This window comes from Artemia franciscana, chromosome 2 (assembly GCF_032884065.1).
Source record: "Artemia franciscana chromosome 2, ASM3288406v1, whole genome shotgun sequence".
NCBI classification, from domain to species: domain Eukaryota; kingdom Metazoa; phylum Arthropoda; class Branchiopoda; order Anostraca; family Artemiidae; genus Artemia; species Artemia franciscana.
This window is the reverse complement of record NC_088864.1, coordinates 18614282-18641618: the sequence shown is the minus strand read 5'-3', so window position 1 is coordinate 18641618 and position 27337 is coordinate 18614282. Positions and strand designations below refer to the sequence as shown.

Sequence of the window (27337 nt, the reverse complement as noted above, 5' to 3'; positions counted from 1 at the left end):
TTCTCATCTTACTTTTTTTACGTTAGGGGAAAGGATCAGATCAATGTAGTGCAAGATTTGTATTCTTATTGAAAATTTACAGCTTGTTAATAAAATCGATTGTTTACATTACAGAACAGAGTACAACTAAAGCTTAAGTCAAATAGTTTAATAGAGACAAGATACAAGAATAAACTACAGGGTAAAATACAATATTCTTTATGAGGGTTATCACCCCCAGAATCTTCCCTGTTGCATTTATCATATTACTTGATGGACGAAGATAGTGAATTTGAAATGTATTTTAGTTCATCCTTTCACAAAGCTGCCTAAAATATCTAAGGGATTGAAGTAGATAGGTTTTATTTGTTTACCCTAGCAGCATTTAAAGGAGGACCATAGGAAAATTGGCGACTAACAACAACAAGTAGTACGTATAATAAGCAGTACGTGTAGTACATATAATACTCAGTATGCGCGTAAATATACACAATTACGTGAGGAAAAATATATATAACTTTAAAACACTGAATTTAACCTCAATATTTTATAAGAGGAGTACGAATCCTAGGCAATACCATCCCTACACTTTTACTATTATTTAACGAGAAATACATATGTTGTCTAAGCAGCCTGCAACAAAAAAACGACTATGAAATATCTAAAATAGTACAGTCGGAGTTAGGTCTTTTCTCGAGGGTGAGGGGGGCAAACGTAAACTTTGCCACCCCTAGTGAACCATTAATACTGTAAATATTAATATTTTGCCCATAAATATTACCGGTTTAGCTTGTTTTGCCTCCCCCGGGGAGCTCACTCCTTTTCCCCTCCCCAGCCCCCTAGATCTGGCCCTGATACAGTGCCAATATTTTATATGGGACGATTAACCCCAGTTCACCCCCCTTTAACATATGCAGTATTATTTGAAAAAAAAAGACTTGCAAACTCCCCAAGAATAAAAATTTCACCGGTAACATGACCATGGTCCACTCAGGAACTTCTGTTTTTTTTTTTACCTGTCTCCAATAGTAGTCAAGAAGCAGTAAGATAACTATCAAAGGTAAAATAAAACGTAGTTTAATATTTTTATTACCGGTGTTACAGCAGAACGTTACTAAGATGTGCCACTTTACTTGATCGGAACAACTTTACATTGCCACCTTACTTGATACGACATAAAAGTTTGAGAAGTAGCGTCAACACCCAAGCTTGCTCAAGAGTATTCCTTTTGACAACAGCTTTGCATGTACAAATGATATTCGGATGTCTCCTTGCAGGTTTATATTACGTATCTTATATTTTACATAACCGGTAAAAAAAATTCTTGTTATCTTTATAATTCATAGTAAAATTTCAAAGAAGCTGATGTTCACTAAATTTATCTCTAGTATTGTTGATTCTTTGCGTCAACTTGTGCCTTAATCCATTCTCACATAGTCAACATAAAATTATAACCAGGCATCCCTAATGCAAAATTTGTAGTTTTAGAGTTTCCACGTGCAAATTCGACTGGAAGTAGTGTGAAATTTCTGATCGACTCATCAAAAAATTTGCTTGCGAAATTCTGACCCTGCGAGGATGGCCGTTCAAAATTAGTTTAGTAATAGGTTCACTGAAAATTTTGCGATACTAAAGACTATAGTAGACAAGTTTGAATCTCTTATATCTTTGAAAATCTTGTTACTTCTTGTGATAGCACAAAATACCTCACCGCCATATTAAAGTGCCTGTTTTCAGTGTCACAGGAAAGATTTTGACTCTCAAAGGACAAGAATAGTGATTAAAAACTTCCAAATATTTTATTTTTTCATGCTACTAAATCACATGTATAAGCTACTTTTAAGGTTATAAGCGGCTTTTACAATTTATATCCTGTTTATGTGCTTCACCTCTAAGGTGGTGGCCACTTGTACTTGAACTGCAGCTTTTGAAACCGAATCCCCCCTTTCGTCTCATAGAATTCTCAACATTTCTCAACTATCAACATTTGCCAAGAGCCACGGTACATGGAAGCTTATTCTCTTTATAATCACTTATGAGACATGCGGTAATATTCTTTCAGCAAAACAAATCTAATGCAGAACGGTGTTTGAATGTGAACCAGTAATCTTTTTATATTTCAAATTCAAATACTTTCTTTTTACTAATTACTAAAGAATAAAAATTAGTTCAATGCTAGGATATTACTTGTCACTGAACGTTTTCAAATATTAAACACTATGGGAGACAAGTTTGAATGATTAAAACCGCTTAAAATGGTTTATGAAAATAATGATTCGAATGATTCAAATTGAGTTTCTCTCTTCAAGTTGAGTATCTCGGATAATCATGTTACTTATGTTATGTCTAAGAGTACCTGACCACCTAAACAAGCGACTGTGTTCAGTGTCAAACGAAAAATTTTGGCACTAACGGACAAGATTTTTGCCTTAGAATTTTTCAAAATCCTTTTTTGCTATTTTGTATATAATATTTAAGGTGTGTACTGCATGTTTCCGATTGCTCCAATTTTTTTTTTCAAATCTTCTTGCCTGCTGTCTATAGAAATCAAGACGTTCAGGCAACTGACAAAAGCTGCTTATATAGTTGATATTTTAGATGTTCACATTACTTCTGAAGTGGTGGCCACACTGTCCTTAATGTGCAGCTTTTGAGACCGAATAAAAATATTCATTTCTGGTATTCTCGACATTTTATAATAGCCAGGGTATATGGGGGCGAATATTCTGTATATTTGCTCTTGAGATACGTTGTGATTATTCTAAGCAAAGAATCTAATCTCATATATAGCAGTACCTAGGTTTGGACCATTAATAAGTTAATATAAATAATCGAATTAGTTTCTTATTACTAATCATAAAAATTGACTTTCAATAAAGACACTTTGACTTATTGCAGAGCGGACGCGAGAGCAATTTTGAAAATTTGCACCTACATAAAAATATTGCCTTTTGAATTTAAACTACCCCCAAGTACAATTCATAAGTAAATAGGGGCTAATTTTCTAGTGACTGAAGAGACACGTGGAAATACTCTTTTTGCACAACAAATCTGATACACAGCAGTGCCTGGCTGTGCGTGAATAATTTGCCTAAGCATAACATTCACACTTACTAAAATCTATAAGAAAAGGTGCATTTATTTTCTAACGTGCATTAGAAATTTTTCTTCCAGAAAAGCAAACATTTTAAACGACGAGAAACAACTGTGACGAGTAACTAGGGATCAGAAATTGCATTTTTATTCAATGAAGCATCGACCAGGGATGACAAAGCAATGCATTAAATACTAAGAAACAAAGGGGAAAAATTGTCTTCCTGTTGCAGCTAAGTAAATACCATATATTACAACGTACAAGTGAAAATATCTTAAAAGCAGCCTCTTTAAACTTTGTGTTTTGATTACGTTTTATTATTACTATTTGTTTCCTATCTTTTTATACCGTGTCCGATAGTTGAAATAAGCAACTTGGAATGAAAAATCACGAAGAATATTATATAAAGAAGTTTCGTTAGGGATCATTCGTGCGAGTTCATAAAAATGTAAGGTGGAGGGGGCAAGGATTTTGTTTCTGTTCTTTAATAAAGGTACAAAAATATTTAAAAACATACCAGGACAGACAATTGCGTCCCCCTCCCCCCAATTGGCTCCTCTATCAAGAATACTAAAATTGAATGTACTAAGTATGCACTAAGTACTACAAACCGTAAACTTTCTTCCTGATACAATCAAGTTATCGCCAGATAATACCAGCAAGTAAATTTTTAAACGGCCTTGGGAATAATGCGTGTCAGCTGACTTGCCGTTTTTATTATTTTTAACCCTATAAGTGAATTGAATATCTTGCATTATTTTAGGAATCTTCTATGGTTTAGCGCTGGACTACTGAATGAAGAACTACTCAACTCAAAGTGTAACTTTTCCGAGTATTTTACGATATTTCGTTCCAGTAATCAAAGCTTCTTGGCTAGGGCTGGCTATTTTCAATAATATGGCACTTGGTGGAAAATATTTCTTAATCGGAAGAGGTTTGAAGTTTCAAGAACTAGATGCCTGCAATTCCCTCTAGGATATTATTAACCTATGGCATGCCGCTATGCAAGAAAGCAACGAACCCCTGATATAAGCATTAACCTGTTTTTGTAACAGTCAAGCTATTACTGATAGGGGAGTTTATTTGGAGAGGGCATTTACCTCCACTCCTCTCCCACGAGTTTGAAAAATACCTGTTCTGGTATTTCCAAAAAAAAAAAAAAAAAAAAAAAAAAGTTTTTCGGAATTTTCATTGAAGGCATCAAAAAGAATACAGCAAAATTACCCTCCCCGTATATTTTGAAAAGTAGATTATACCCTCTTCCCCCTATATTTTTTTTTGAATAGCTTATATTTCTCCACTGATTACTAGGTAAAATTCAATTTGACAGTTTCTTTTGTTTGGTGAGGGCTGCTCTTTATACCTATCTTCTGTGTACAAGTACAACTACATCATATTCTACATCAGTCCATAGCAGCTAAAGTACAGCTTCCAAATAAGAGCTGAAGCAAATCTCGATTTAGATGGACTCTGTTCAAATCGGTCTGATGAATTCAATTTTGATTAGAGTCGCGTATACTTTAGGTGAAACAGGTGGTTGGCCAGAGTACTTTGATTAAAGGTTGATAAAAACCAATTTTAACAAATATTTCCTTTTCACGGAATAGAGTGTCAAAACTTAACTAGATCTACGTTGCATAGGCAACGTGAGGTGTTGCGGCAACCTTTGCTCGGCTTCGCCGAGTAAAGTGTTGCGAGAGCAACACTTTGGTTTTGTTTCCGCGCTGCGACTAAACGCTGAAGTTGTTAATCTGTAAGGATGCTAAAATACATACTAGGTACACCAACTCGCAAAAGTTGCGAGTTGACTCCTCATTGCTAAAGATGATTGTAGCCTTACAGCCGATTATTACTTACAAGTCCCCTACATGTCTTACCACTGGAACCAAATTGGTCTTACCATCAAATACAACGGAAACAAAAAATAGGTACACCAACTAGTAAGAGTTGCGAACCCCTCATTGCTGAGGATGATTATGAGCTAACAGCCGACTGTTGCTTACAACTCCCCTATATGTCTCACAATTGGTATCGGCCTATTTTTGGTTTCAGTGTATACCTTACTACTGAAGTTGTCAACCCCTTTAAACTTTCAAACTGGTATATCTCATGAAGGAATTTTTGTACAAAAAAATGGATGACATATACTTTGATCAGCTCATCAAAAGCTATCGACTGCCGTCGAAAAAAAAATCTATCTGTCTTGGTTCAAAAGTTGACTTTTTTGCCGTAGGCCAACTTTCTAACGTCATCACTTAGAAAGGAGCAAAGGATAAACTCTCATTTCTTTAGCAATGAGAGAGCTTTTAAAGTTTAAGAGGCACATCTGATACCATTTCTCTACCGCAATCCCAAGTGCGAAAAACCGAATGATAAACTCAGCTGAAATCACGAACAGAAATGGGTAGAAACAATAGATGGCAGCACTTTCGGACCCGTGGGAAAATGCCGCTTTTTTGCTTCTCTAAATTTTTCTATTTATCACTCAAAGAAGATATATTGGCTGTGGGGCAGGGTAACTGTCGCATATATTTAACACTTATAGATTTTAGTCCATCTTCAATTTGAAACTGGTGCCTGCCTGCTTGCCTGCTAGAACGGAGCTTTCCACTCGAAAGCAGAAACATGGTTTGATGAAACGAAAGCTTGGCTGCATAACTTCAGATAGTCCTCTCTGACATAGGCTATACAACTCTTCACTTCACACACTATAGGCTCTGGCTCAAGGACAAGCAAAAACCATCCTTTTTGGCCCCAGGCAAGAGTTCTACGAAGCTTTCCAAAATGTAAAGTCATATTCATCAATCCGGCCTAAGGTCCACACTTTCCGTAAAAACCGCAGAGGTTAGACCCTTATCACTTTCTAGGAATAAGCTGAAATCGGGGTGCTAGGAACAAAAAAAAAAAAACCACGACAAAACCAAAGTGTTGCTCTCGCAACACAATGAATAAGGTTCTTCAAGAGAAGGTCAGACTAGTAGTGAAGCAAATTCATCAATATTAATCCCGTCTTCAATTTCAGATCAGTTTAGATTCTTGTATGTGCTTCTTTTACTTTTGCATGGACAGATGAGGAACTTCTCATATTCATCCAGTTTCCTATTTTTGTATCTGACTCCTCGTCACACTATCTATGTTGTTCTGACAGTATAAGGGTCCCTACCACATCTGGCGCTTGGTGTCGATTTAACTCTCTGGTGGGGTAGCAACATCAAGAGTAGGGAATAAACTTCCAGCAGTGGCACTGGTGCTGCCATCCTTTCGGCACTTTCAAACGTCTGGTGGTTGACATTTTAGGGTATAAGTCAAATCTATATTTGTAAATTGATAATTTTATTTATTACTGGTTTATTCTTTAATCTAGCTTGGTTATGTATTTTATTATGATTCTTTATTTTTCATATATGGAAAGATTTAATTTTTGACATTAGTTCCATTTGTATTTTTGAATTGATTATAAACGGTTGGTGTTATATACTTTATTTCCGAGTAGATTGTAAGGGCCTTATGTCACCTTTCTTTCCTTTTTTTTTTGCCAAGTAAATGGAGTTCCAAACTGCTTGATTTGAATTAATTAACTTTGATAAATGGCATCTGGTTGCTCTCTTTTTTTAAAATGTTTTATTATTTTTTATTACCTTTTCTTTGCCTGTTTTCACTGAGTGAAACTATACCTGTTTTCAGGTCATGAAGTTCACAGGGGGAGTTTCTACTTTCGCTTTTTTGGGGTTGTACATAAGTTATTAATAAAGGAACTGGAAAAAATAAATAAATTATATATACATACTAATTTTTACTTAGAACTGAATTTCCATGGCTAATATGAGCAAAAAAAAAAAAAAAAAAAAAAAAAAAAAAAAAAAAAAAAAAAAAAAAAAAAAAAAAAACAAAACACATTTTCATAGCTAAGATATACTTTTTTATTATGTTGAGCAACCAGGTTGGTCTTATACATCAGTTACTTTATCAGTTTCAAAGGTGTTTAAGAGGTATCAAAATAAGGACTGTCATTATAAGTAGTGCGTGCACCCAAAATCCATGCCAAGCTTCCTCGTGCAGAAAATTACTGATACAAAAGCATCATAAAGAGAGAGAGAGAGAGAGAGAGAGAGAGAGAGAGAGAGAGAGAGAGAGAGAGAGAGAGAGAGAGAGAGAGAGAGAGAGAGAGAGAGAGGAGAGTGAGAGAGAGAGAGAAAGAGGGAGAGAGAGAGGGAGAGAGAGAGAGAGAGAGAGAGAGAGGAGAGAGAGAGAGAGAGAGAGAGAGAGAGAGAGAGAGAGAGAGAGAGAGAGAGAGAGAGAGGGGAGAGAGAGAGAGAGAGAGAGAGAGAGAGAGAGAGGAGAGAGAGAGAGAGAGAGAGAGAGAGAGAGAGAGAGAGAGAGAGAGAGAGAGGAGAGAGAGAGAGAGAGAGAGAGAGAGAGAGAGAGAAAGAGAGAGAGAGAGAGAGAGATTATGCGGGAAGCCAAAGAGCTATCCATACACGACAATGCTGGCTATCCACTTAATAAACAGTTGGAATCATATAGAAAGAAAATACCGAACAAGAGAATAAGTGATTTAAAAAGGTATATATTCACACAAAACTGGAGAAAACATATTAATTTAATAATCGTCACCCCGACTAAGTACTTCTTTGCAAGTCGGCCTCAGCAGAATCGTGTGCTCAAACTGAGCAGTATAGCATCCTCTAACATCACAAAGAGGAGGATATGCATCAACAGCCCCCTTGTCGCAAAGGTCCTTCAATGCCAATAAGTACTTAGTCTGTCCCAGTCTATCTAGCCATCTACGGCAAAATGCCAGAGTATCAAAATTCTTATTAATAACATTCAACAGCTGCTTGGACGTTGCTAATCGAAGCGGAACATGGCCAGCGCTAAAATTTTTCATGTAGTGTGAACACTCCATATCATCATGAACAACACCTTTGCCAGTGGAGCCAAATGTTTCAATGGCGTAATATTCACCTTCTTCCATGACATCTACTTCCCCACCTTTAACGATAGGGACAGTTTTTCCAGCGTGAATCCTGTATAGGCCAATAGAATGTCCATTCAAATTTCTGATTGGTTTTACCTGATAGGTTTTTCCGTCTATCTCAACTTCATAAGATTCCATAACTTCTTGAATGGCTTCTCCAATGTCACAAAGTCTAACATCAATACCTGCATATACAAGTGTATTGTTAATCATATATGTCTTTGATTATTTTTCATAGGATCAGAAAATAATAAACAATTAAGTTAATTAATAAACAATAAAATAATAAAGAATTATATTTTGCTCGATTCTTCCTTCATTCCTCTGTTTTTATTATTGTTTTTCTTTTTAAAGTTTTCAGTATTGAAACATTATCCCCTGCCAAAAAAATCAAACAATTTGTGGTAACGAATTATATGGAAATAGCGACGCGGCTCAATAGTAACCGAAACTCTGAGAAACTTGATAACAGTGGATACATCAAAAGAATTAAATTTTAATACTTATTCAGAATATATAAAATACATCAAGTTTAATGCTACCCGTCAAAAGTTATGAGCCTTAGAAATATTGCCAAATTTTTGAAAAAGGTGGAAACACCCCAAAAACATCAAGTGATCTTAATGAAAATCACACCATAAAAATTCAGCATATTAAAGAACCCTACTGTAGAGGTTCAAGGTCCTATGTAAAAAATGTCGAATTTTGCATTCTTTGCCAGAAATAACATCACAGATACGTGTGCATTTGCTTGCTTGTTTTTCCCTGGGATGATCGTATTGACACCATTGATTCTAGAAGATAGGGAGAGGGCTCATTTGATCGTAAATCAAAAGTTCTAGTGCCTTTTTAAGTGACCAAAAATACTGGAGGATAGCTAGCCCCCCACGCCCCTTTTCCCCAAAGTCGTTCGATATAAATTTTGAGAGAGCCATTTTGTTCAACACAGTCGAAAAATCTAATAACGAATAGAATAGTATGCAAAGGAATTGTAACATCTTTCTGAATGATATTTGAGAATGATATTTTCTTGAAGTGGAAGTCTATTAATATTCTTTTTAATTAGACTAGTATAGTATTTTGTTTCGATAGCCACCATTTAGAAAGATTTTAGGTTATTTTCTAATTCCAATAAATTGGTTTCGAATCGAGATACTGGATACCATTTTTGAATCAGGTACTCATGGAAATTATTTCTCACTAGTCAGTTCTTTTTTAATCTTTTGTAACCATGGGCCAAGGTTCGTTTTTACTAGGCTACAGCTACCGTTGCAACCATGATTTAGTTACCTAGTTATCTTGGTAGGGAGGAAGAATGTAACGTTGAAAATTGGTCTACAGGCATTTCATTTGGGTTCTTGTTAAGTTTGCATTGTAGCATTTCCAAGCAGGTTAGATGATTCAACACCATCTCCAGAAGGAGAAAAAGAAGAACCAAACATAGATTTTTTACTTTTTTCTTTAAATGGTCTCAATTTTAGCTGTTTGACTTTATGTGAGAAATTGATGTCAAAAAGGAAAAGCGTTTTCAAGTGGGGTTTAACATGAGAACAATATATTGTTCTCAACATTATCGTTAGAAATGCTGAATGTTTAAATTTAGGCAAGGATTTTAGCAAAACGAAGCAGATTTAATAATTTCATATGCATGAGAATTATACTTTTCATGGTATATTTCTCTTCTAATGAGAATTAGCACTTGAAAACTGATGATAAATCACTCTTTTTAAAACACATCTCTGTGTCTGATAATTTCGCATTTTAATTTTCATTTCTGTTTTAACGATGCTTCTATATTTTTTTGTCAACTCTATAAATCATACCAAGTTTATTTCCCCAGAATTCCCTGTATTCCACAAGGTCAATATCAAGTGTTGATAGTTTTCGATGAAAAACAAACGATGACTTCCCAAAGTTTGTAAAAGTGCTTTCCCATATAAGGAAGGGAAAAAAGTCACTAGATAGGGGATAGAAAGAACTTTTTATAAGTGAAGGGTGACAAGTAAGACGTGACTGGGTTCTGCTTTCCTAAAGGAAAAGTGCTATTCCCTCGTTGTTAGGGAACGTGCTTCCTCATGAAGTTTTTTGCGCCTTGATTGGTCAAAACTTGCGAAATTCAAGACCCATTCTAAAGCAATATCTTTCATCTAAAGGCACAAACAACTTGCTTGAGTGACATTCTATTCTGTTTAAGGGTGACATGGTGATAGGTCATTAGGGAATCCTAGACTGAATACAAAGGATCGAACTGACATTTACCTTAGTTAGTATTCCTTTGGAGTTATTGGTAAAGGGTGTTTTAAGATCTTTCCAGGCGGCTCCTCTAATTCTCTTGCAGGAAATGCTTTTTTGCAGAGCCTGTTAAAGCTATGTTAAACCTAAGGCTCTAAACTACACATCTTCTTCCTTTTAAGCAAAAAGTTAGCCATAGAAGAATCATGGGTTTCCTAAAATTGTGTACTATTGATCAAAGCTCGAGAAGGAGAGTGTTTATTGAAAATTCGTTATTTGAGAATTAATAATGTAATTTAATGATAAAAACAAGTTTTTTTTAAATAATTTTATGATATGAGAGCTATTGAAAAGTAATTATGGATTGAAACAAATTAAGAAATAAGTAAAAAGATTAATTTTTCTGCACACATTTGAAAGCAACGTTCTTGTGCTGCAACTCAGCATATGAATAGAGACACATATCACAATAGTGCATCAGCTTATTAAACATTTGACGCCTTGGATTTCAATCCTGTCCTTTCAGCATTGAGGAGGGGGTGGGTTAATAAATACCATTTTTGTCTTCCCACTCAGTTAAATTCTTCTTTGACAGCGATACGGTTTGCTCCTTGTTTGTATTAAAAAAATAAGAGAAAAACAGAGCAGATTAGGGATATAATTGTTTTTGGAGTAAAGAGGAATCGTTTAAAAATCTTACCAAAAACAACTTTATTGCAACTATTTTGGAGGAAAGGGGACATGTTCATTCTGCCAACTCAATATTTTTTACTGGGAAAATACCGAAGTGCAGCAAATCAATTACTGTGCATATAAAGTTTGAACATACAAGCTCAAAGAAGTGCAAGGCCGTAGCCAAGGGAGTGGGGGGGAGGTTAGAACTCCGAACACCAGAAATATTTGTCCGACTTGTAAGAACATAAAAAAATTAATATGAATATTTTTTGATGCGTTTTTAAAGTTTTTTTTGTAAGACCCCCCCCCCCCATAAAAAATTCTTGGTACTTACGTATTGTACGAGAAACATTCGAGAATTTGGATCCGTTATTCACGGTGTTAATACCAGACAATTAGCTTCGGCTCACTGGGAAAATACATTGTAGCTATACTTTAATTAACTATTTAGTTGGTATTTTGGTTAAGTTAGTTTATGTTACGTATTTAATATAATGCACTCTGGGCGGCCCCCCTTTCCATAATTGTCTGTTGTAGTTTTTACAATTTTGTTAATAAAGTATTGTATTTTCATCATATTTTGTTTTATTTCATTAGCTTTAACCACACTTCACTCCTCGAGTGTTTCTCGTACAACAAATAAGTACCAAATTCTTTTGTAAAACACCCCCAAAAATAAAAATCCTGGATACTAAAGAAGTGATTTGGAAATCTAGTTATCTACATAGGACTAATACTTATTTAGTTTTCTAGAAAAGGATGTACACAATGAGGAAAAGTGGACCAAATGAAAGGGAGACAGAGCTTTCGTGTCACTATGATACAGGTGATCCGATAAAAGGACCAGATCAATAGCTAGCTATCAAACAGTTCGTGGTAACGAACTGTAGTAAGGAGCGACCCGGCTCAATAGTAACCAAAACTCAAAAATGGAATTTTTATACTAATAGCTACACCAAAAGAATCGCGTTTTAATGCTGATTTTAAATATATAAGTTTCATCAAGTTTAGTCTTACCCATCAAAAGTTACAAGCCTGAGAAAATTTGCCTTATCTTAGAAAATAGGTGGAAACAACCTCTAAAAGTAATAGAAACTTAACGAAAATCACACCATCAGATTCAGCGTATCAGAGAACCCTATTGTAAAAGTTTCAAGCTCCTATCTACAAAAATGTGGAATTTTGTATTTTTTGCAAGAAGGTAGATCACGGATGCATATTAGTTTGTTTGTCTGTTTGTTGTTTTTTTTTCCAGGGGTGATCGTATCGACCCAGTGGTCCTAGAATCTTGCGAGAGGGCTCATTCTAACGGAAACGAAAAGTTCTAGTGCCCTTTTTAACTGACCAAAAAAATTGGACCTAGGCTTCCTTCCACGCTAATTATTTCCCCAAAGTCACCGGATCAAAATTCTGAGACAGCCATTTCATTCAGCGTTGTCGAAAAACCTTATAACTATGTCTTTGGGGACGACTTACTCCCCCACAGTCCCCGTGGGAGGGGCTACAAGTTACAAACTTTGACCAGTGCTTACACATAGTAATGGTTATTTGGAAGTGTACAGACGTTTTCAGGGGGATTTTTAGGTTTTGGGGCAAGGGTTGAGAAGAGGGGGATATGTTGGGGGAACTTTCCGTGGAGGAATTTGTCATAGGGGAAGAAAATTTTCATGAAGGGAGCGCAGGATTTTCTAGCATTTTTTGAAAAAAATAATGAAAAAATAAATATGAAAAAGTTTTTTCCAACTGAAAGTAATGAGAAGCATTAGAACTTAAAACGAACAGAAATTATTACGCATATGATGGGCTTACCTCCTCCTAATACCCCGATCTTTACGCTAAAGTATTTTTATTATTGCAACTATTTATACTACGGCTTTTGTGATTCAGGGGTCATTCTCAAGAAATTGGGACAAAATTTAAGCTCTAGTGTAAAGAGCGAGGTACTGACGAGGGGGTGAACCCCCTCATATACGTAATAAAAACATGAGAATACAGAAGTTCGTAACGTAAGCTAATTTGTATGTTACGTATATGTTTTACTAATAAAAAAATTCGTAAAAAATTAAAATTTCTAGTTGCCTTTTTAAGTAACCGAAAAATCGGAAGGCAACTAGGCCTCCTCCCCCACTCCTTTTTTCTCAAAATCATTCGATCAAAATTATGAGAAAGCCAATTAGCCAAAAAAATAAATACGCAAATTTCGTCTTAATTATTCATCTGCAAAGAGCCAAAATCAAAATATGCATTGATTAAAAAAAATAATTAAATAAGAAATTAAATTAAAAAAAAACAAGTTTTTTTTTAACGGAAAGTAAGGAGCGGCATTAAAACTTAATACGAACAGAAATTACTTCGTATATGAAAGGGGCTGCGTCCTTATCAACGCCGCGCTCTTTACGCTAAAGTTTTTTTTACTGTTTTAAAAAGTAGAGTTAAGAGAAAGAGTCAAACTTTAGCGTAAAGAGCGGGGCGTTGATAAGGAAGCAGCCCCTTTCATATACGAAGTAATTTATGTTCGTTTTAAGTTTTAATGCAGCTCCTTACTTTCCGTTAAAAAAACTTGTTTTTTTTTATTTTATTTAATTTTACATATATGCTTTTAGGAAAACAAACTCTGCAAAGTTATGGCCGCAGACTGAGAAACAGAAGGTGGCCCAAGTCTCCTTATTTACTCAGTAACTACATTTTGCCTTTCAGTTAATAGTATTCACTGAAAATATCATCAAAGCAAATCAAATATCCTTCTCTCTCTAGTTACAACCAAATCTCTAATAATATTATTGAAGCTTTTGTGTTTACTCTCTGGACAACCTAGGAGAACCTGTTGATTAGTTATGCAAGTTATCGCAAGAAAGACATATACTTCTATTGAAATTATTCTTGATAACTAAACAGCTTAGTGAAAAGTCTAGACCCGAACGATCAGATTCCATTTTCACTCCCTTTGGTACTTCAATGATATCATTTTGCTCGAGAGATATTTTATTTTTTGACAAGTTGTATCGAAGAAAAGTTTATACTACGTATTGGTGTTTCCAAGACAGATTTTTGTTTCTTACTTTAATCCAAAATAGTAAATACTGTGGGCACAATGTTCAAAATGTAAAACATGTTCGTTATTTGACGTACTTTAATAAGGTTGATATAATATACGACTAAAATACGTTTTATTTTTAAACTAGTTGATATGAAAAAATCTTATATTACGTACTGGTTGAAGAAATTCAGTCAAATGAAATGCTAATAATTTCAGACCAGAATTAATCTAGATAACAGATTCAAATAGCCTTTGAACCGCCTAGACCCAAAAACAGAACTTAGATGACATTTTCTATTCATAGAACATTTTTGATTTTTTAACTAGTAGAAGTGAAAAAAGATTATATTACGCATTGGTTGAACAGGTTCAGGCAATCTGAAAGCTAAAAATTTCAGGCACAAATTACCGCTGGTAAACTCCTCGACATCCTATTACCATAAGCTATTTTCAATTTATTAGAAACATAACTGATTAACTGGCCAATCAAACATACTAAACTGATCAAAACCAGTAAAACGGACTAAAAACACAATATATTGCCAAACAACTGACAGCAAGCTGTAGATCAAGCCGTTTTAAAAGGTGAAAAAGCTAAAGCAATATGAAGTCATATCTTTAAAAGGTAAAAGACTAAAAGGTAAAGGTAAAAAGAGCTAAAAGCTAAAAGGCAAAAAGGTGAAAAAGCTTTAAAATGTCATGCCGTTTTAAAAGGTAAAAAAGCTAAAGCAATATGAAGTCATATCTTTAAAAGGTAAAAGGCTAAAAGGTAAAAAAGCTTTAAAAGGTCAAACCGTTTTAAAAGGTCAAGAAGCTAAAGCAATATGAAGTCATATCTTTCTCCTCGAAGACCAATTAAACTTTAGTCTTTAAGGAGAGGGGAGGGGGAGTGGGGGGTAAATAAGAATACATTTCTTAAGGAATACTAAAAGTGCCGTGTTTTATGCCCGAAACTTATCGACAGAGGGGTGTTTCAGGTCAATGTAAGGATAGCACATCCTTACCAATAAACATCTGTATTTTGAATATAATAGTAACAACGAAATTTGGCCTCTTATATTCTCAAAATAAGTAAAGAAGAATAGCGATTTCTTCGTTGCTTTCCCCTTCTTAACAATTACGATACAAAACAAGCCCTACTCCATTCTCCATTCTCATCAAAATGTTAGTCTCGAATTCCAATCAAAACGTCTCTTAATTATGGGCACCGAACGCTGTTAAAATTTCTAGTAAAAAACAAATTACAATTCTAGTAAAAAACAACAACAAATGAACAAATTTATAGATGAATAGATGAAAAAAGATTTTTTTTTTCATTTTACTGAAAAAAACAATTTCCGTGGATTGTCAGTTTAATATTCACATATTGACATTTATTCCTCGAAGTTTCAAGATTTTTTCTCATTAGTAGAACTTCATTAAATGTTCCTTTATGGGCGTCGTTAATTTACTCAAGTTCGACTGGTTTTTGATTAAAATCTTTAGAATTTTCACATTTTTCCATTCATTTTGATACATGGTCTCATTTATTCTTTACAACGAGGGCAGAAAACTTTTCACGTCTAACTTATTAAAAGCTAGGAGTATGGAAAATGAGTGAAAAAAGTAGACTTTAGAATTGATTCTAAATCAACGAAAAATAGACAAATTCCAAACTGCTTTCACAGAGTCGTTAAATAGATTAAGGCAAATAATACTGGGAAAGAAAATTTTGTTTGTTAATGCAGTTAGTTTAGTAGAAGAATGCTACAATAAGATTAACCAAAAAATAGCTTTATACTCTTTTCAACACTTACAACAATGAGAACAGATAAAACTTCTGTCTTATTTTTGAAAGAAAACTGTTGCACATAATCAATTACCGTTCACAACAAATGAATTTTAAAACGCAACTCTATTACCATAAAATAATAAGTGAAATGCAAAAATTAGGTCTAAATTTCAAAGAAATTATCCTGAAAACAAATACAACAGTTTGAAACCCCCTCTACAACTTAGTATTTAGGAATCACCCAAAAAATGACAAAAATAGACATATGAGAATATGCGAAATCTTAGCATTAAAACAGGACTTTCGTGAAAATTAGACCCCATGTGAAGATCCCAGAAACTTGTAGCTTTTTGCATCCCTAAGTATCAGCAGGAGGGACTACTTGTAAAAAATCTTGCAACTCAAGAAGCCTCCGCTCTTTTTACAGGCTTAAAAAATCACACGGAAAACTATTCAGGGGGATTTGACTTGTTGTTGTTTTTACGGGCTATGAGCCAATCAGGTTTTAAAAAGGCCGAGTTATTTATTTCTCCAAAAATTGAAGAAATTAATGAATAATTAGATTGGTTTATGAAAAAACGTCCCAGATGTAAACCAATGAAAGTAAAATACATTTATTGCCACGGAATTATAGAAAAGCGAACTTTCTGTTTTGTTGATGTTTGCAGATTAAAAAGTGAACAATCTCAACACTGTTCTTTCATAGCAAAAAGCGCAAAATTTTGTATTTCTGGGTCTTTTCTCATCCAATGTCGAAATTTTTCTTAGCAGAGGATTAGCTCGAGCATACAAAAATAATTTAAATGCTAACCTGCTTCTCTTATTCCGGTATAAGGAATAAGAACCTAACCTGCTTCGCTTATTGAGCTAACCCTGCTTTGCTTATTGTATACTCAAGCATACAAAAATAATTTAAATGCTAACCTGCTTCTCTTATTCCGGTATTTGTTGCTTCTCTTACAGCTTCCAGTAACTTGTCATACTTATTATTAAATGTGAGGGTGAACGCGCAATCAATAATTCTCCCATTGACATGTGTTCCAAAATCAATCTTGCAAACATCATCATACTGAAGCACCGTTGAATCGCCTGCGTTTGGTGTATAATGCGCTGCACAGTGGTTTAATGAACAACCAGTAGGAAAAGCAAGTCCTGCCTTAAGTCCATCTTCACCAATCAACAAACGAGAGACTCTTTCCAGTTCTTCAACAATCTGAAACATCGTCATTCCCGGCTTAATATACTTTTGCATGTACTGACGCGTTTGTCGGTGTGATTCGGCTGCCCGTCGAGCTTCGTTATAACTATCGTTTTGTGAACGATCAAGAGTCCTCTTTTCTTCGGCGGTAAACCTATCTTTTGCCAAGCGTTCATCCTTGGACGGAGGATACTCGCATTCTTGGCCCACGGGGAAACTCTCATTTGGAAATAGTTCATGAATTGGAATTGATGGTGGATCAGTTTGAGCTTTAGTAGCAGGCCCAGCCTTCTTTTTACTCTTCTTCTTTTTCTTTTTAGTCTTAATGTCAGTAGTTTCAACTTCATCACCAGATGGTACTTCACCATTTTCTGGCAGATGACCATTTTCCACTGTCAGGCCTTCCTGGAAAAAGAAAAAGGTATCTAGTAATTTGAGACACTGCATGCCATAAATATTAATTAAGCAAATGTTTTTGAACATATAGCCTGGGAAGCTTTAAGAGATCAGACGTCTTAAGAAACATGGTGCATGAATAGACGAGTTTACTGATTCAAAATTCACCCTATACAAGATGCTAAACACAAAGAATGGTATATTTAGCGGATAATAGCGGTACTACAATCGGCTAATATTGTAGAGGAGGAAACGACAAAGAAAGTTAGGTAACCTTTTATGAGATCTAGTTTGACCTGCAGACCTCTTCCCGAAGTTTGGATGCTTTAGCAATGATTTAAATTTACGCTTTTCTTTAATAAGTTTATATGAAAATTTATTCCTAGCAACTAGCGCAAGTCATTGGTAGTCAGATGCATCAAAAGGAAAGAGGAATTAAATTCGTGCCAGAATGTCTTCATACAACTGATTCTGCTTATTTGACACCGCATGACTTATAAATAAAAGAATATTGAATATAAATACTCCTTTTAAACAAGCAATTGTGTAGTTATTTATGTATGTATATATGCATGATTGTTTTTTTCCTTGAAAGCGATTTTAAATGAATGAAAACAGCTAAAACAAAAAGCATGGAAACTGTCTGATCTAATGGTGAACGAAAATGAAGCGCAAACGAAATCTGCTGCTAGAAGACATGCGACAACAAGCATAACTTCAAATTCCATTTGAAAATAATAGAAAAATCTGCAGTTAAAACAGAAGTGACCGGCATGGTCAAATGGAAACACAAGTAAAATATGTTGTTAAAAGAGATGTGTAAGTGAGAATCTCAATGAGTCCGAGAAGAAAACAAACCCTTTAGAATGGATGATTCTTTGATGCATTGACGGGAAGGTGGAACTGAATCCAAACCAAAATTTCTTAGATTAATAGATTAGGTTAGCTTAGATTAAGTTTTTAACCCATTTCTGATATTTAGAACCGAATTCAACGTAACCGAACCTAACCTAACATTACCTAACCTAAACTAACGCAATATAACCTAACCTGACTTTTACCATCATTAAATAAAAAAACAAGTTTTTTTCATGAAAGTAAGGAGCAACATTAAAACATAAAACGAACAAAAATTACTCCGTATATGAAAGGGACTTTTCCTCCTCAACGCCCCGCTCTCTATGCTAAAGTTTGACTCTTTCTCTTAACTCTACTTTTTAAAACAGTAATAAACTTTAGCGTAGTTGTCCTCCTAGTTGCACTCCAATTTTTGGATTACTTAAAAAGGCAACTAGAATCTTTAATTTTTACAAACGTTTCATTGGTAAAAATTATAAAACTTACATAACGAACTTCTATATTGGTATGTTTTTATTGCGTATATGAGGGGGTTCAACCCTCGTCGATACCTCGCTCTTTACACTAAGGCTTAAATGTCCCAATTCCTTGAGAATGCCCTCTGAATCACAAAGGCCGTAGAATAAATAGTTGAAATTACTAAAAATACTTCAGCGTAAAGAGTGAAGTATAACGAGGAGGTAAACCCCTCATATGCGTAATAATTTTTGTTCGTTTTAAGTTTTAATGGTGCGCCTTACTTTCAGTAGAAAACACTTTTCGTATTTATTTTTTCATTGTTTTTTCAAATAATGCTAGGAAATCCTGGGCCCTCTTAATTGAAATTCCCTTCCCCCATGAGAAGTTCCTCCATGGAAATATCCTACCACGTAACCCCCCTTCAAATCTCCCCCTAAACAAAAAAATCCCCCTGAAAACGTTTGTACACTTCCCAGTAACCATTACTATATGCAAACACAGGTCAAAGTTTGTAACTTGCAGCCCCTCCCACGGGGACTGCGAGGGAGTAAGTCGTCCCTAAAGACATAGTTATTAGGTTTTCGACTATGATGAATAAAATGGTTATCTCAGAATTTTGATCCGGTGACTTTTGGGAAAAAAAGAGCGTGGGAGGGGGCCTGGGTGCCCTCCAATTTTTTCGGTCACTTAAAAAGGGCACTGTAACTTTTAATTTCCGTTAGAATGAGCCCTCTCGCGACATTCTAGGACCAATCAGTCAATACGATCACCCCTGGGAAAAAAAAAACACAAATAGACGCATCTGTGATTTGTCTTCTAGCAAAAAATGCGAAATTTCACATTTTTGTAGATAGGCGTTTGAAACTTCTACAATAAGGTTCTCTGATATGCTGAATCTGATGGTGTGATTTTCATTTAGATTGTATGACTTTTAGGGGGTGTTTCCCCCCATTTTCTAAATGAGGCAAGTTTTCTCAGGCTCGTAAGTTTTGATGGGTATAACTGATCTTGATGAAACTTATATATTTAAAATCAGCATTAAAATGCGATTCTTTTGATGTAACTATTGGTTTCAAAATTCCGTTTTTTAGAGTTTTGGTTACTAATGAGGTGGGTCGTTCCTTACTACACTAGTTCGTTACCACAAACTGTTTGATAGCTTGCATCAGACTGAAAAGGCTGACATGTAAAGCTAATTGAATCCAAGCAGAGAAAGAGGAATTTTGAACATTCACCAGTGAATGTTGACATTAACAATATTTTGGACATTCACAGTGACATATATAATATATGTATATATATATATATATGTATGTAGTGATCTTAGCAAGATATTCAACAATTATATTGACAATGTTACACTTTTTGTGTCTGAATTTCACCCTTTGTTTTGACAAGGTGTTCTCAATTTTATTCACATTTACCATTTCCAGAAGCAAAAGTCATTGAAACATGAGCAAACTATATGAACTATATTTTGGAGAACTTGGAGATCATCTGATAGTAAAAAGAATGCTGCCTGTGTAACATAGGTGGCTGGAATCAATATAGGGCTGAATCTGGAATAGAGCAATATTTTCAGAATGGTTTAGATGGCATTTTTGAAAAGAGCTAGACTAAGCCCAGAGCCTGTTATCACACCTTTCTGAATAGTGAAGGGGTTGCTAAGCTGACTACCAAGTCATATCCATATGGATGCATTGCCTTATCAATTCCATAAGAGACTGCAGAGAAAAGAATTCATTGTACTTCTCAACAGAGAAAGAAAAGCCTGTGAATAAATAATGGAACTGAACGCCTCTGAAATATCAGTTCCACACAAATACAGATTCCTTTTCAGCAACCAATAGTAGTCTGAAATAACCAAAAAAGTTGCATGAGCATTTTGCATGCCCAAGACTTTGCAGAATCTAAACTGGTTGTCACCATGGTTGCACCTGATGTCGATTTCTTGGAAGATTAATTAAAAAAACAAGTTTTTTTTCAACTGAAAGTAAGGAGCAACATTAAAACTTAAAAGGAACAGAAATTATTACATATACAAAGGAGTTTGTCTACTAGTCAATACCTCGCTCTTTATGCTAAAGTTCGAATTTTGTTCCAAGTCTTTAATAATGACCCTTGAATCCCAAATGCCATTTAATTAGAATAAATAGCTCTTTCTAAAGTACTAGAAAACTTTAGCATAAAGAGCAAGGCATTGACTAGAGGGTGAACCCCCTAATATACCTGATAATTTCTGTTAGTTCAAAGTTTTAATGTTGCTCCATACTTTCAGTTGAAAAAACTTGTCTTTTTATTTAATTTCTGATCGTTTACAATGCTGAAAATCCAGCGCCCCTTTCATAGCAATGTCCCTTCCCCCATGGAAAGATCCTCCCACGCAACCCCCTACCACCAACTCACCCACCAGAAAAAAATACCCCCCGAAAACGTCTGTATACTTCCCAATAACCAATACTATATGTAAGCAATGGACAAAGTTCATGACTTTCAGTGATTCTCCAGGGGACTGTGGGGGATTCGTCATCCTCAAAGACATAGTTATTAGATTTTTGCCTCTAAGGACATATGCTTCTATCTGTCAGCTGTGAAAGCTATCTAAAAAAATGCATTTATAGAAACCCTACCAATATTATACAATAAATTCCTACCTATTCTTTCTCCAACTTCCTCCATTAGCAAATCTATCAACAACACTATCTACACTTATGACAATATCATGGTGAACAATTCCTTTATCATTTTCTTTCTTATCCATGCTTTTGCTCTTTTCAAGACAGAAAATATTTCTTCATCAGACACTGCAATGATAGGTAGGGTCATGAAAATCTGCAAGAGCACTGGGAAAATATCAGCATTGCAGTTGTGTTTCTATGAAGTTTCCTCTAGTGTTTCATGTGTTCTAAGATGCCTGCATTGTTTTCTTTCAGAAAAGCCACCAAATTTTCCATATTGTTGCTTGGCTGGTCAGGACAAATTCACAAACTGATTTGGAGGAAAAAATAATTACTGACCAATAGAGAACTGACAAGTCATGAATCACATCAGCAGATAGTTGTTTGTTCATTTCCATATATTATATTGGTAAGAAAATACTGAGCTTAAAAATGTCCAGGGTGTCTATGAAAAATGGCTTTCTAAGTTTAAAATGATTGTGTCAAACAGAGGAACAAAGAATGACTAGCTTCACTCTTTTGATGCTGGACAACCAGCTGGGTAAGAAGGTCCTCAGCATGGCTAGCTGTTGAGTGTATAATTACATCCATTGCATCATCTTTCAGGTAGTATACACGTGTTTTCCTGAAGACATCATAAAATATTTTTATTAGAGATTTTAGGTAAGAAGATTTTCTTTGTTCTTTGAGTAAGAAAGAGGATTTGGTTTTCATAACGTAACTTCTGAACAGTTTGTTGTATGATAATGAGTGTATTTTTTGTCAGAAGCTGTGTTCTTTCGGATTCAAAACACTGTCCAGTGATTGATTTACGTTGCCATCTATTGATATAAAATTGAACCTTTGTGAAAAGTTTCCTGCTTGGGTACTCTGGGACATGTGTTCCTGGGACACTTTCTTATCCATTGTGGCCCAGGCTAACCCTCATATTTACATCAGGAAACTCCAGTCAAAGGCAAAGCTGTGAGATAGACTTAAATTATATACATCAGATTATAATTCAAGCATTATATGTTGTTGCTGAGTTACTTTCATTTTCCCTAACTTACAGGATCCAGTGTCTATAGGGTTTATATTGCTATGGGTTATATATTTATAGTGGCTATAGGGTGTATGGTTGACCCATCTCTCATTACCTGGGATAAAGAAAACACGAATGCTTCTGTAATTGCCCACTTGAAAGATGGTATGCCACTCAAATCTGCAGCTACATTGTATATTGTTAAAAAGTCAACACTTTGTTGGTACTGTAAGTGGTGCTGCATCATTGGAGGAAGAAAAAATGGTGTTTTGCTTCTCATCTGGCTATGATATAAATAAAGTGTTCACTTCTGAAATGGAAGGTGAGAACCACTTCTTGGTTTTAGCCATGATGCAGTTGCTGCATTCTATGAAAAGCTGGACAAACTATACTGAAAGTATCATTTCCCAGCTTACCGTGTTTACAACAGGGATGAATCAGCCTTATTGAATGTTCAACAGAATTGCTTGATGGTATTGAGTCCCAATGGGGCCAAACAGGTAGGAGCAACTACACTGCAGAAAAGAGGGCAACTAGTCACAATGGTCAGAATTCTTAATGCAATTGGGAGCTTTATTCCCCCCGGGAAAGGCTCTTGGATGATGCTCCATCAGGAACATAGGCTGTTATTAGTGAAAAATAAGAAATGCATGGTTGATGACAAAACTATTTCTTGTCTACTTCTGCTTCTTACAAAAGTCATATGCTATGCTTCCCTGAGCAACCAGCTCTTCTGCTTTTGGATAACCATGATAGTCACATGAGCTACTTAATTGCTGCTGCAAAGGAGATGGGTTTGCAAATTCTAACAATACCACAGTACACATCAAGTTACAGCCCCTTGATGTTACTATCTATTTATCACTAAAAAGTTATTTTTACCAAGCTATTGAAAACTTGGTTAGAAATTTTGTTATTTCTATTGAAAACTTGGTTAGAATTTTATGATGCATCTGTTGATCAGCTGACACTGATAATTCATTACACTAGAGAGACCTGGAAGATGCTGTAAAAGAACCTACCAAGGAGATAAAGCAAGAGACTAATTAAATGAACCATATCACCACACCTTCCTCTGATAATAAGAAAATTATGTAATGCTCTTGTAAGGCCACATTTGGAGTTTGGCTGCCCTGTTACAAGGGAGATGTATCAGACCTAGACAACATACATTGAAGAGCAAATAAGCTTTGTGCACCACAGCAAGAGCTTCCCTACCCTGAATGTCTGCATTGCCCGGAGATACCCCCATTGGTTGACTGGCAGCACAGAGATGTCATTTTTGGCAAGAAAATGCGCCAAAATAACATGGCTAACTCCATTTTTACTCCCTCCCTTACCACCATGACTAGAGGCCACTCAATGAAGCTGCAACAGGAGCTCACCAGATGCAGAGAGAGGACAAGCTTTTTCTCAGTATGTGCTGTCCCAACTTGGAACAGTCTTTCCAATGAGACTATCACTGGTGAATCAATTAATTCTCTCAAAAATGCAGTCAATTTGGAGTGGAGTAACACAGAATGAAGTACCAGTGGGACACCACACTCCATCACACCCACTAATTGTGCCACCTCATCAATTCAACAGCAAGATGTTCTACAGGAGGATGCAGTCCACCTTGTCTTGCTGTAAATGCAATTTAAGGTAAATGAAGGTGATTTTGCAATTGTCTTATATGCTACTATGAAAAGTTTAAAGTATTATGCCAGCATGGTCTTGGAGCTTCAAATAGAAGGATATAGTGAACATTCTGAAACAAAAGCTCCCCACTTGGAAGTTCATATTTCCAGAGACAAAGTATGAGGCATTCTTGATGACAAGCAAAATTGCCTTATGCCTACCAAAACCTATTCTGAGTCATGACACAGAACTTGCAGCAAAAGTACTGATCTTTGATGTCAACCTTTCACACTATGCTTTTGAGTGACTAATGTTACAAGCTTCTATTTTATATGTTTATCATATTCAGAGTAGATTATATGTTTTTAAGAAATGATATTTGTAAAAAGAGTTCAGTGTCCTAGAGTACCCAGGGGTCTAGGTACTCTGGGACAAAAGAAGGGGTTAGGTAAACTGTTGGTACCAAAAGCTTACAAAGGAAAAAATCAGCAAAAACCTAGGAGAAAGCCCATTTAGTTCCATTTAATCAACTAGTAAAATCAGGTAATTTGACCAATGCATTCTCCAGATATCTGCCCTAACCTTGAACATGTCCCAGGCTACCCACATCTCTGCTATATAAGAAAGTCTAAAATATGTTACTATCCATCAAGTTAAATATTCAGGCTGTTAACTTAGTTCCATCCTTATTGAACTAGGTAGATATTTAATAAGGAACAGAGACAATCAAATATTCAGCTAGGTAAGTATATGTGTAAGATTCTTATAAATACTATTATCTGTCAAGCTGGATATTTTATTTTGATACAAAGCATAGTTGTATATTATTTTTACATTCCAACATATAACATTTTTTAAAGAATATCCATTGGGCAACTTCCCTATTGACACTACTTTTATTCTTTTCAGATGTTTCCTTTGGAAGAGCCATACTTCTGTACTGTTGTGTACAGTAGGTCTAATCAGGTCAAATACAACCCCAAGCCTATACTTTATAAATAAAACTGCAGATAGTGTTGGCTTGCATTAGCCTGCTATCTTTGCATAATCCAAATCAATGATAAGTTTGTACCACAAGCATAGATGTATGAGCAGTCCACCACATAAGGAGACATGTTAAGAAAACAATTCTTACTTCATAATATGCACAATAATCCTAGTTACTGTGTTTTATGGTGAGAGAACTTATCTTCACTCCTTTCCTTGTTTTTCTAAGAAATCCATGAATTTCTTAGAACTTATATAGATTATTAACAAAGTATATACCTGCATCCCCTAACGTGCAAATATATACCCAGAATTATATTCTGAACTAAAATACAACTTTCATCTGCAGCACAAATGAGCTTTACTGCATCCTAATGATGTGCAAATATATACCCTCATTTGGATATATTTAGGGGTGGGGCAAAGTTCATTTTTGATGCAAATGAAGGTTATATTTAAATTAAGAATGTAATATATTTGCACATTAAGGGGTTGAAGGTGGTAAAATTCTAGTTCAGCTACTTTTTGCTATCTTGAAAAGGGGTTAAGTTAGGAAAAATGAAACTTTCATTAGTGAATCTAGAACCAAAAATATGGTAAAATTCTAGTTAATTGACTTCTTGCTATCTTGGAAAGGGTTAAGGTTAGGAAAATGAAACTTTCAGGGATAGGTCTACAGGCTAAAGTATGTCCCGGGAAGGTATTTTAAAGCACCCACCTCCACTCCTTCTCCCTCTAGAGGGCCCTGAAATTTGCCTACATGACAGGTCTATACCTATTGAAATTTTGACAAAACAACATTTTACCTTAATTTTCAGTTACTAGTTGCCTTTTCTCTGCCTTTAGTTCTGAAAATGCAATTCCTGTTAGTTGAGTAGAATTTTGGCCATATCAATGCTTTTTTTTTAATTTAGGAAATGTATTTGCATATCTTTAAAACCTTGTAAAATGGAATTGAGCAAAGTTATGAAGCTGAAAACAATTTTGTTGTACCTCAATTAAGCAGAAGATCTATTTTGCAAGGTTTCACTTTTATAACTCACATATTTTTAAAGGTCAGGGCCCTCTAGATGTAGAAGGAGTGGAGGTAGTTGCTTCAAAATACCTTCCTGGGACATACTTTAGTCTGTAGATTCATTCCTGAAAGTTTCATTTTCCTAACCTAAACCCTTACTGAGATAGCAAGAAGTCAATTAAATAGAATTTTACCAAAAATATAATCTGGGAAGGTATTGCCAAGCTTCTATGTTAGACTTTGTCTGATTTCAAAGTCTTAAAAATTTGAATGCTTGGAAGGTTTATAACTATTGAAAGTTTGACAAAACAATATTTTCCCTTAATTCTCAGTTAACAGTTTCTTTTTCTCTAGTCTTAGTTCGTAAAGTGTAAGTCTTGTTATTTAAGTAGAATTTTAGGCATATATTTTTTCCAAATTTGGGAAATGTGTTTATAGATTTTTGAAAGCGCACAAATTGAGATTTGTAAGGTAACTGAAAAAAAACACATAAAGTTGTGAAGCTGAAAATAGTTTTCTTATAGGCCTACTGAATTTAAGCAGAAGATGTAGCCTATTTTGCAAGGTTTCACTTTTATAATAGGCTAAAAAAAATTTTTAAGATCATCAAAGGTCAGGGCCCATATCTGTACCATAACACAATATAATTTCAATAAAAAGCAGCAAAAAAGTGGAACCAAAAAGTTCAAGTCTTGGCATACAGCCTGCCTACTGTTTTACTCTTTAGGCATAGGCTAGTTCAGAAAATGCAATGCATTAGGCTACATGTTATCAAAAGGAATGTCTTTGTGTTAAGAACTTACAAAAGAATCCGTAAAGCCACGGCCCTATCAATAAAATTGCTTATTTTTGAAGCAGTAAAGTTCCATCACAAACCTTTGCAGGTGCCCCAGGAATAGGTCCATTATCAACTGCTATTTCTTCTTTTAAAGAAGGTTGAGTATTTGTGTTCAATTTCAAATAAGAAAGCTCCTCTTGTGTTTGATCCACTGATACTGCTTTTCCCTTTTTCTTTCCCATTCTTCACTAGTGAATATACCTTGTTATGAAATGGATGGAAGGGAATTTCGGAAACTTTCTATTTAGATACCCTAAACTGCAAAAAATAGATGTCAGTATGCCCCAGCGTAAGGTCAATCCCTTCGAGGAGTTTATGGTCCGCTCAGACGTATGGGAATACCGATGAAGAACCGATCGGTAGGAGGGGAAAATTGTTCAAACGATGGATGTAAAATTTTTCAAGAAACAAAGAAAACATGCACTTGTGTGTGCCAAATGCATTCCTTGCCAAATATCTTCCTTTTTTGTGTTAGTTTTACTTGTGTTGGATAAAAACTGA

General features: G+C 35.2%; 1 protein-coding gene across 1 annotated transcript; it reads right to left on the bottom strand.

Annotated features, from left to right (window-relative positions):
* Window positions 1-7624: 7624 nt before the first annotated feature.
* Window positions 7625-27108, bottom strand: LOC136038088 (methionine aminopeptidase 2-like). The gene is made up of 3 exons (XM_065721093.1): window positions 26875-27108; window positions 16691-17369; window positions 7625-8236 (listed from the first exon to the last, which is right to left on the bottom strand). Exons 1-3 carry the CDS (start codon window positions 27016-27018, stop codon window positions 7674-7676), a joined length of 1386 nt encoding a protein of 461 aa, XP_065577165.1. The 5' UTR covers window positions 27019-27108; the 3' UTR covers window positions 7625-7673.
* Window positions 27109-27337: the final 229 nt, after the last annotated feature.

Bases quoted from the DNA above. Each gene is read 5' to 3' on its own strand.
- LOC136038088 (XM_065721093.1), bottom strand. From the start codon at position 27,018: ATGGGAAAGAAAAAGGGAAAAGCAGTATCAGTGGATCAAACACAAGAG. The intron at 17,370-26,874 runs GTTTGTGATGGA...TTCTTTTTCCAG, and splicing joins TTCCTGGGGCACCTGCAAAG to GAAGGCCTGACAGTGGAAAA. The intron at 8,237-16,690 runs GTTAGCATTTAA...TTGTATATGCAG, and splicing joins TACCGGAATAAGAGAAGCAG to GTATTGATGTTAGACTTTGT.